This window comes from Salvia splendens, chromosome 18 (genome assembly GCF_004379255.2).
Source record: "Salvia splendens isolate huo1 chromosome 18, SspV2, whole genome shotgun sequence".
Taxonomy (NCBI): Eukaryota; Viridiplantae; Streptophyta; class Magnoliopsida; order Lamiales; family Lamiaceae; genus Salvia; species Salvia splendens.
In genome coordinates this window covers 25,134,099-25,145,986 of record NC_056049.1, presented here as the reverse complement: position 1 = coordinate 25,145,986, position 11,888 = coordinate 25,134,099, and the positions used below count along the sequence as shown (strand labels likewise).

At 31.9% G+C, this 11,888-nt stretch overlaps 1 protein-coding gene across 2 annotated transcripts; it reads right to left on the bottom strand.

Annotated features, from left to right (window-relative positions):
* Positions 1 to 1,187: 1,187 nt before the first annotated feature.
* LOC121776228 lies at positions 1,188 to 4,654 on the bottom strand. 2 transcript variants are annotated; one of them, XM_042173387.1, is made up of 7 exons: positions 4,161 to 4,654; positions 2,892 to 2,991; positions 2,588 to 2,650; positions 2,241 to 2,352; positions 1,951 to 2,033; positions 1,665 to 1,766; positions 1,188 to 1,591 (listed from the first exon to the last, which is right to left on the bottom strand). In XM_042173387.1, exons 1-6 carry the CDS (start codon positions 4,346 to 4,348, stop codon positions 1,701 to 1,703), a joined length of 612 nt encoding a protein of 203 aa, XP_042029321.1. In that variant the 5' UTR covers positions 4,349 to 4,654; the 3' UTR covers positions 1,188 to 1,591; positions 1,665 to 1,700. The 2 variants fall into 2 exon arrangements, with proteins under 2 accessions (XP_042029321.1, XP_042029320.1); XM_042173386.1 differs by having other exon boundaries at positions 1,705 to 1,766; positions 4,161 to 4,652.
* Positions 4,655 to 11,888: the final 7,234 nt, after the last annotated feature.

Genomic DNA, 11,888 nt, shown 5'->3' with positions numbered 1-11,888 from the left:
AAGTATTCAAATATTCTGTATTAAAATAATACACACACATACACACCAAGTTTTTTTTTTGAAAAAAAAGTTGATAAATAAGAAAGGTTTTTCACGAAACAAGATTAAAAGTTTAACCCATGATCATATAATTATAATATAATAATCGTTATACACTGAGAAAAGAAAAATACACAAACAAATATTTACAATATCATAACTATCAAAACCATAAATTCTTATAGAAGGGACCAATTCCAGAATTAGATGTGAAAAACATTCAACGCAGGATATCAGCCTAACAGTAACGCGACGAAAATAGTTGTTTTATACCAATTCAAGAACATCCTTAACAAATGCACCTTATACATAATATAAATAAACGAGAAAAGTAATAATCCGCCATTTTTAACACATTATTACGATTGGTTATATGTGCATCTACGAGCTTCGTGCATATGATAGAAAAAGTAATTAAATATTTAAAAATTATGTTTTCATTAAAAACAAGAAGATAATCATACCAGCTCATAGTGTATTGGAATGTTTTATGCAGATTCTTTGAAACAAAGGAATTATCTTCCCTGGCTTCTTGATTGAGAATCTGCATGTTGTTCCCATCCCTTTGTCAACAACAATAGGAAAAGAAAAACCAAAAAAATTAAGGGTGAAAAGTTTGAAATTTGAATGGTAGAGAGGTAGTTCATTTTTGTTTTTGTTTTTGTTTATATAAATAGGCTAACATTTTTTTATGGAATTTGAAAAATAATAATGAACACAATGTGATTTAATTTCGTAGTTAATTATATCAGAAATATATAATATTACTAATGAATACTAACTGGAAAAAAATTAACAATAATGTAGAACAACAATAATAAAATGTACAATAACACGCATCATCAATTGAAATATATTAACGAAGCATGTGCAAAGATTAGGTAATCAAATGAATTAAATCTAGTTTTAATCCAATATATTATGCGATTTAATGAATCATGTGCAAAGATTAGGTATTAGTTTATTCCACTTCAATACCTTGCATGCATGGTCATGTGACCAATCCGGCCCGCCCGAAATGTACTTTGCTCGTCAAATTGAGTCGGGCCGGCTTTCAAGCCCGTGAAAACATGGCCCAATTTGCCAAATACTAATAAACACTCATCTCCAACAAGCATCAAAATTATGTTAAAAGTTGCAATTCCAACTACAGAATTGGATACTTTCTTTTCCATGGTGTAATGTACTAATGTTATACAAATCCAAGTCATCCATACCAAGTCACTCTATTATGAATCAACTCAAAAATTCAGCGTTTCAAGGTACAAAGTATACTCCAATAGATTTGATTCAACCATTTTCAATACATTCAGATGTTAATTACCTCTACTGTCAAACAAGATAGCAAGAAACACGTCGAGCCATCCATCTTTTTTGTCATCACGAGCATCAGCAAAGTCAGGCCGTGCACAATCTGCAGCTTCTCGATGATCAGTGGCTCGATCATAGTTGGATAGGGAAGTTTGTCAAGGGAAGGATGGAGTTTGCTAGCTCTTCGTTCAGCTTCGGGAGCTGAGGCATTCTCTTCATCACTGGCCCCATGCCGTTCAAGCTGCAGTCGATGCATACATTGATAAAAGATCAGAAAAAAAATGCATCAAATGAATGTCAAGAACCATACTTACAATCAAGAAAGTAGTGTAAATCAATAGAATGATGGCCTACTTGTTTGAAATTTTAAAGATGTTATCTCGAGCTTGGCTCAGAAGCCCGATGTTGTCATGTATCTGCAAAACACGACAATGAGAGAGCATGCATTAACCGCGTAAACATATATTTCGCTACAAAGGTATCAAATGTTATGCAAAAAGAATTAAACAAGAAGTAATGGATGTATAAAGACAGGAAGTTTAGTATATAATCCCAAGTTAATCATACTCTATTAAGGTAGATTAAACATCAAGATTATACCTGATGAGTTGAAAGATTTGCTGATATCTGTTTGAAAGTCCACACGTTATGCTGAAGAAGCTGTCGAGTGGCTCCAGTTACATCTGTCGACACAATAGTAGTATACGAGGAAGATCTTTAAGAGCAGATTTTGAATCTTCGACATTTCATGCGTATTGTGATAACTTTGGAGGAAAAAAGAGGAATTTGGCTTATATTGTGCAAAACACACAACCACCAAAATACAGTACAGAGTAATATGAAAGAAAAACAGTGGAAATAAAGCAGAATTGAAGCATAGATAAGCTAACCATTGTATGAGATGTTTTCTTCATTGCAATTGGAAATCATTCCCGAAGGTTGAGATGGACCCGATTGGATGGATAGTCGAGAAGGCTTTGCAGTAGTGTCGATGTACTTTTCCTGACAGAACGCAATATATTCATCAAGCCTCAAATATTTAGTATATTAGAGGAAGTAATATGGTAGGTGGGAGCTAAATAAGCTCTAAATCATTGAGAGTTTTCTATTTTAAGAGGTTGGAGATACGCATGAAACAGAATTTGAAAGGCACCCGCGAAAAAGGAAAAAGTCGATTCTCTGCTACTTCAAATTGTTAGCAGTAGATGAGAGAATGGACTCAAGGGAAGTAGTATACCTTTCGATCTTTGCTCTTCCTTGCATTGAAATCGTCTTTCCGTCTCTTGCTGATTTCCTTCTTCTGCAGAGTCGAACGAATCAATCAAGATAGCTATGCCAATGAATTCATCACACCAACTACTTATGACTATCTCATTGAGACTTCATACTACATTGCCATTTTGACAGTTTTTGTTCTCTCTAGCTATATGCAAGTTCGATTTCTAAGTTTCCGAGTTTTTAGTTATAAATACGGAAATTTTCTTTGATAACATAAAAATGAAATACAACTATGCCACTTTGAGAAGTCGAATAATACTCACAGTCATCCATCTGCACCTCAAAGCCACATCTCGAACGGTCTTGTTCTTTAGCTGCACAGCGATCTTTGCATAACGGATGATGTTCGACTCTGTGGCATAACTATAGGAAATCAAAAGAATCAGAACGTATCTTTGAGACAGAAAACAATATTCTAGAAAGCAAAATTTTTAATTAATAGCACTAAGTTTCTTGATTTTGCTACAAAATGTGGAAATTGAATAACAAATTGTTTCTAGTCTTTGATTACTAATAGTTAGTAATATACAAAATCCCAGAAAATGCTGCCAAATATGCAGAGAGGCTCAGCGTAGATTATGCAGGATTCGAGGAACATGATGACGTAAGTACTAACAGCAGTAACGACACGATAACAACAAAACACGATCTCTATATGTATGATTTTCAAATTGGGAAGACTTCATAACAAAGAAACATCGACAGTAAAACCATGAATCAAAACCTGCATCAGAACATCGAATCTCCGTATCTCAATCTCTCGAGAAATCAAGAAACCATGTAAATATCACCTAGATGCAAATATCTTCAAAATAGGTGAAATTCTATACATCAAAGAAGCAATGAAATAAACATTTCAGCACGTGTTTAACTCTCACAGGCAATTTGGATACACATCCTACACATCAGATCACACTATCAGAAGAAGATAAAGCAAACATCAACCAAAAGTTGAAAAGTAAAAGGAAAAAAAAAAGAATAGAAAGCCAATAAAATGTTCAAAAGCAAACAGAGAAACTTAATTCCAAAGAAAAAGATAAAAAAAATCACCACAAAGTTCTCCAAGGCTGACCAAGAAGAAGATCCCAAACCACACTCAGTACAACACACAACGCAACATACAAATCTCCTCTTAACAAAACACAGCAAATCAAACGCAACATTTTTTAAAAACATTATATCGTCTTCATCCCTTCAAACCACACCAACCCTTATTACAACAAAACAAATCAAGATTTACTCAAACCAAACACACACACACAAACACAAGAAAAGCAGCAGAAAAATCCCAAATCCCATATCCACAGCAACAAAGATGCAAACTTTCCTATAAAGCTTCAATAAAGATGCAACCTTCCCCACAAATCTTCAACAAAGATGCAACCTTTCCTACAAATCATCAATAAAGATGCAATCTTTCCCAAAAATCATCAACAAAGATGCAACCTTTCCTACAAATCTTCAATAAATATGCAAAGTTCCCCACAAATCTTCAACCAAATCAAAACCAAAAAACACAAAAAGGGCCTTACTTGGACAAACCCTCCTCCAAAAGAGCTTGCTCTTCAGGAGTCCAATCCATGGAAATGGTCTGCTGATGCTGAAAAGTTGGCACACCCCACTCTCCATGCACAGAGCTTCCATTGTAGGAGGAAGAAACAGAGTTGTGAGCTTGCTTGTTAACTCCTTCTTTGTAGGTCCCACTTGAGCTAGCCATCATAACAGAAACATGCACCCATAAAGATCAATTTTTTGTTTTTGCTTTTTTTGGATTAAAATCGATTTTCTTTCTGATCAAGATTGTTGGTGTGCTCGAGGGGCTCAAGAAAAGAGGAAGAACATGGAACAAGATTGTTTTTTTTTTTTTTGCAGCTCAAAGATTCTTGCTGGGAGAAATTGGAAGTGGTGGGAAGGTGAAGACTGAAGAGGGGAAAAATAAAAGTAAGATGGAATCTGAATTATGAAGTGCACGTAGAAAAAAAAACAGAAAAGAAGGAAAGAAAATTAAAGTATGGAAATACAAATGGAAGCAACTTTTTGTGTGGCTATTTATATATTTTGGTAGCACGCGTGTGAATAGAGAACATCTCTTCATATATGTATGCACATGACACATATGCACATATACATATATATATATATATATATATATATATATATATATATATAGGGTTTTGATCTATGCAAAACTAGATTTAAATACAGAAACGCAGAACAATATCATAATTAGGTTACTTTTAGGTCATAATTAGGTAATTTTTAGGTCATGCTAACAAAGCATGACCTAAAACGATCTTAGCATGACATTATTTGTAAATTATATGACATGTATAAAAAAACTAAATACACGAATGATTAATGCGATCTAAGACCCTAATTATTTGTAAATTATATGAGTATTAATTTATTTTGATTTAGTCATAAAATTTAATTTAGTATGATTGTCTATCTTTCTAAAAATCTATTGACTTGATTTTTTCTTTATCAATACCAACCGAATAAATGAATAATTAGTCTTATTTTGTGAGTGAACGAATGCTCAATATTTTTCTTCACGACTATATATTAATGTGCGTGTTGCTCGAAACGATATTATTTCACCATTACATATATTTTTAGGGAAATGCTATGCAGCCACATTATGGCTGGCCATAAAATGGCATTTTAGTAAATTTAGATAGTATGACTATTAATGTTTCAAATAAGTCATTTAATGCTCAAATAATTTTACACTATTACCCTTTTACTTAATTCTAGTTGTTTTTTTATTTCATTTCTCTAATCCAAATTTTACACTTTTATACGTATTTCTTTTATTAGATTCATTCATTTTTTTAATTTTATGTTTTCAATAATTTATTTTTACACTATTTTTAAATTTAAGATTAAAATTTTGTCCTTTTAAAAATGTTTTCCTATTATACCAAGTTGGAATCAATAAAGTTTTGTACTCGTTATGAAATAAATTTATTTGGAACTAATTTGATACATGCTCTGTAGTTTGGTGATCATTTATAATATTAACCCATGATTATTAATATAAATAAGTATATTGATCAAAGCTCAATTTTACTTATTTGTAAATATACAAACATTTAGAGTATTTTAAGTAAATATGAAAAATAAAAGTATTACCACGATGCGTTGGTATTATAAATATAAGAAATAATTAAATTAATTATCATGTAACCTTAATAAATATTAATTTTTATTTATATAAATTTCATGCAACATGAGTTAACTAATGATCCAATTAAATAAATTCTAGTATCTTCATATTTATATTTCATAACTAAGGGTACAATTGTATAAATAAAATTGATACTTTTTAGAAGTATTGATTTCAATGAAATGACATTAAATACACTATCTTTTATTATTTTTTATTTTTATGGCTGGCCATAATGTGGCCATTTAGCACTACTCATATTTTTATTTCAAGGGAAGTGAATTAGGGTTTTCGCATGACATAATGCATGTGCCTTTTGTTGTTTTCCAAAATGGAATTTGACAGTGGGATAGGAAAGAATTTATGGGTTTTGAGAGAAGAGGAAAAAGATTTTTCCTTTTAAGAAAATGGGAAATTGGGGGCTGACGCAACGACAGCATAGCATCTATGGGATTTTATTTAATTTTTTAAAAAATTTGATATAAATTTATTTCCTTTAAAAAAGATGATAGATTTGGAGTATTCTTTATACTTTGTCCTGCGTAGTTATTATTGGCCAGGGGAAAAGTGTCACACTTTAAAGTCTGGTGCAATGTACTTTTAATATTTATGTGGTGGAAAAACTGACATTTTCACTCACTTTGTAATGATATGAACATCATTGGACTTTCGTTTATATTTATATTTTATTTTTTCAAGAAGTAATCACATATTTTTCGTGGGGTTTTAGTCGTTTAATTGGAACTAGTCTTCTAAGTTTAACGGTTTGAAGAAAAAGAAAACTAGTATTTTTGGTTTGAAATGGTGGTTTTACTATAGTCATAGTCGGGATTTCTATCGGTGGATTCATTGACTATTTCTCATATTAATTTATAGGCTTCTCAAAGAATGAAAATTCTGAAACAGTTACTCTTATAGTTAATTTGAATATAATAATTTTCACACAAAAAAATGATATACTATTATTTTAATCATTATACTATGAGAATGAATCGATCATACTTTTGATTCTAGAGTTTTCGCACTTGAAAATTAAAACTTAGGGTATATTTTTCAAAATCACGTTTTCAATATTCATGGTAAAAAAAAGATGCTAAATGTCTATGTAACACTTGCTGAAGTGGTGGCAATCGTTTTGTTGAGAATAAATATAAAAACATAAATCAAAATATTGGGAGCCGTTTATAGTATTAAGGAATTTGAATCGATTCTCATATTGACAGTTTTGTTGAAAGCAAGTCTTTACATGTAATATTATGCAGAATCGTCGAATTTATAAATAAAAAATATTGCTAATTATTTCTGAATCATCGATTTTACAAAAGAATAATAACTATTTTCCAAAGTATACGTATTTTAAAGTAAGTTTGTTGAAATAAATAAAAGATGCAATGGTGCATTAATTCAGTGTTTATCTTTTAGATTGATGGGATAAGCACCAGCTTTTTCTTTGCTTTACCGAATGGAATATTTTGAATTTTGATGCTTTCAAACGCCCAAGAAATAATGTTATACTAAATGCTTTTAAAGTGACTAACAGAATACTAATTAATACATCATGCTTACTTAATACTCCCTATGTTATATTGAAACGTTATTAAAAATGCTTACTTGCTTTAGACATAAAATAATAGACCCTTTCAAGTGACAATATTTCATGTTTTTGTTATGTATGGTTTTGATTATAATATTAAACACAAAATAAATATTTTCTTATATTAGATTATATTTGTATTTCGTCCATTCATTTTTTTAAATATAATACTCCCTCCGTCCCAAGCTACTCGCACTTATTTCCTTTTTGGGCGTCCCAAGTTACTTGCACTCTTTCCATTTTTAGTAAAAAATTTCACCTACAGCCGTCATTTTTTACTTTCCTATACACTCATTCCTTAATCTCCGTGATGAAAAGGAAAGGAGCGAGTAGCCCGGGACGGAGGGAGTAGTATATTAGCTCCAACCTGCACCAACAGTGCAATAAAAATATGTCAGATTATGGTTCCAATTTAGCCTATAGTATTATATTTCCAACTAGAGGCTAATCTGAAAGTAAATTAATTTTAAAACATTCTTTGATCTCAAATGGTATTCTGATTTACAAATTAATTAATTACGCAAACCCATGCTTGAATTATTTATTTAGGCAAAAAGAATCCTTTTTTGCAATTTTAATTTAATTTGCAATGGGTAATATAAAATCCTCGAGATTTGTGTATGGTTAAACTAAATATTCTTTTTGTATTTTATATTCCTAGAGGAACCCGAAGAATTAAAATTATTTATTTATTTATTTATTCATTACAACTGCAAGATAAGGTTGTATACTGGTTGAATAGTTAAATATATAGGGGTATATTAATTAAGAATATTTATGTGAAATTGATTTTGCAAGCATGTGACTCTTGAAATCTTAAATTCCTTAAAATGATCATGCATTGACATGTATATATACATTGACCATCAATATTAAAGACAGCAAATGTCTAGATCTAAATTTACAGGTAATATTTTTAAAATTCATTGGGAATGACCAACTGTTGAAAGAATACAAATCTGCAAAATGCAGCTCAATTGGTGGTCGATTTTAAATTCTTTAAATTCATTGTCTATAAATTATGTCCTTTTATTTAGTTAAAGGAAACTCAAGGTGATATATATTCATGATGAATACTATATTAACACACATTTTTATTTATATCATTTTTCCATTTTTGAAGTATATATATTAACCTACTTAATATCTCCATTAATTCATTTTATCACACATGGAGACAGTGTATTCATTTATTTAATTAATTAATTTAATTGACATTTTTTGTGCTTTTACGTTTAGATATATTAGTATGTGCAAGAGTTGGTCATGATATATTCTAAATGATTGTTTTTTTCATAGGTCTATGTCTCGTACCTACATAAGTTGTCTCATCTTCATATTTTGTCCCACTAAGAGACAGATAGTCACTATTGTTTTTAGATTGATATAAAATCATTATGTACTTTTTCAACTTTTCTTTCAATTCTTCTATGGCAATATTGTCAGGGAGATTTACTAGACGTGAATAATTGGATTGAATAATTGGATATCCTGAAAGGTGTGAAACACTTTCAGATCAAATTAATTTAGTGGTTCTACTAATATTTGATCTGATACAATTCAGGTTTGTAGAAGATTCGTATGTTAATTTTTCGATTATGCTTTGAACCAGAAAATGATCAATAAGAAGAGGCTGAAAATGAAATGTCGCGTCTCTTCGTTTTCATAACTATTTTTAACAGTTTTTGGCGGGTTTCAAAAATTGCAAATTAGTCCTTCAATTATCGGAAACTATATTTCCGGATGAATTTTTTGTACAGCTCGACCCCAGCCAAGGGCTCTGCCCCTTGGACCCCGCTACTCGGGGGCGCTGCCCCCGAACCCCTCTCTAATCATAATGAATTCAAACAAGCGTGCACTCCGCACTTCCAAACTTATATGATGTCTCATTATGATAATATTGATCAATCAAGTTAATCCAATTACACTAAAATAACCAACATTCCTCCCCCATTTTAGTGCAATCCTTGATTAACTAAAACAAGTCATCTCAAAATTCAAACTTTTGCATAAATGAAATATCGTAACGATTGAATTCCACCTTAGTACATTACACATTCCATACATTCGAATACACAGGGTGTCTCTAAGGATTGAACCATGTGAACTCACATTGAATACACGAAGATAATGTACACAAAAGTTTACATACGAATATGTTCTATCTTGACACTATATTTACTAGCCTATGTCCTTATCCTTCATAAACATGTCGAAACCAAGTCCTAGTTTCTTGAAGCGGCTAATTTTCATTCTTACATAGGTAATTCTTTTATTCTTGCACCTACATATGCAATTTTTCAAAAGAACTATTAAGAATATATACATTCAACCTCCTTAACTTGTAGGTCTGAACACATACCTTGGGATGATTCATCAATGCGTTCTGATCTCCAAACATTAAGCCTTCCACATTGAATTCAGCATCTAGTATCATACTACTAAATGGGAATTGGGTATCTTAATATCATAGATTTGTAGTGGACTTTAATCCCATCCCTATAGCCGACTTGTGCACAAGATCTCTACTTAACCATTTGGTTAAATGATCGGCTAAATTGTTATGAGTTCTCACAAACTCCACAGATATCACCCATCCGTAATAAGTTCACGAATCATGCTATGTCTAACACCTAAGTGTCTTGACTTTCCATTATACACTTGGCTATATGTCTTAGCCAAGGTGGCTGCACTATCGCATCTGATAGATATATGTGATATCGGTTTAGGCCACAATAGAATTTCATAAATTAAATTTCTTAGTCATTTAGGCTCTTTACCAGCTGCTGCTAATGCCACAAACTCTGATTCCATTGTTGAATTTGTGATACAAGTTTGTTTCTTTGATGCCCAACATATAGCACCACCTCCAAGACGGAATACCCAACCACTTGTGGAAGAATGATCTTCCATATTGGTAATCTAACTTGCATTCGAATAACCTTCAAGAACATAAGGAAATCTAGAATAAGACAAACTATAATCCATGGTTCCTTTTAAGTATCTAAATACTCGATTCATTGCTTGCCAATGGATTAAACTTGGATTGTGAGTATATCGACTCAATTTTCCAACTGCAAAGGCTATATCGGGTCTAGTACTAATCATAGCATACATGAGTGATCCAATAGCCTTTGAATATTCAAGCTGATTCACAACAACTCCTTTATTAGGCACTAGTTTTGCACTAAGATCAAAATGAGTCTTAACTGGAGGACAATCTTTGAAATTAAAATTTTCCAACACCTTCTCAACGTAATGTGATTGAGAAATGGAAATTCCTTGTTCTCCATGTGTGATCTTAATTCCAAGAATCACATCAGCCTTTCCCATGTCTTTCATCTCAAACTTAGATGACAAGAATTCCTTTGTTTTGTCAACTTGATCTTGGTCAGTACCAAAAATCAGCATGTCATCTACATATAGGCAAATGATCACCCCTTTACCAGTAGTATCAAATTTGTTATATACACACTTGTCTGCTTGGTTTAATACAAAACCATTAGACAACACCACGTCATCAAACTTTTGATGCCATTGCTTGGGGGCTTGCTTTAGTCCATAAAGAGATTTAACCAATTTACATACCTTATGTTCATTACCAGGCATGACAAAACCTTCTGGTTGTTTCATGTAAATCTCTTTATCTAATTCACCATTCAAAAAGGCAGTCTTAACATCTATTTGGTGAATTATAAGATTATGTATAGCATCAAAGGCTAACAATAATCTAATAGTGGAAATCCTAGCAACAGGAGCATATGTGTCAAAGAAATCAATTCCTTCCTTTTGTCTAAAACTTTGGATAACTAATCTGGCTTTATATTTGTCTATGCTTTTATCCACCTTCAACTTCATTTTGAAGATCAATTTACTATCCAAAGGTTCACACCCAAGTGGTAAATCAGTCAGTTTCCAAGTATTATTTTGGATTATAGAATCCATCTCATCTTGGATTGCCTCTTTCCAAAATGCAGCATCTCTCGATGCCATAGCTTCTTTGTAAGTCCTTGGATCATCACCAATATTAAAACAATATTGATATTGAAAGTTAATTTCATCCCTTGATCCTTCTACCAAGTATAATTGGAAATCATTACCAAAAGACTTAGTTTTTCTTGCTCTACCACTCCTTCTAACCTCAGAAGGTGTATCAGTCATTTTGTTAGTCACATCACTGTTACTAGAACTTGCAATCATGCCTCCAGGTTTAGGTATAGATGTGAATCTATCCTCATTGCCAAAATCAGCATCTCTTGACTCAATAATAGAGTGCACGTATACGTAGTCATTAGGTTCTATGACATAGAACCTATAGCAGACATAATTTTAAGGATAGCCAAGAAATACACAATCTATACCTCTTTGACCTATGGTTTTAATTTTTGGGTCAGTTAGTCTAACCACTGCCCGACAATCCCAAACTCTGAGATAACTCAGTTTTGGTGGTTTCTTATGCCAAAGTTCATAAGGGGTTATCTTGTTCCTTTTATTAGG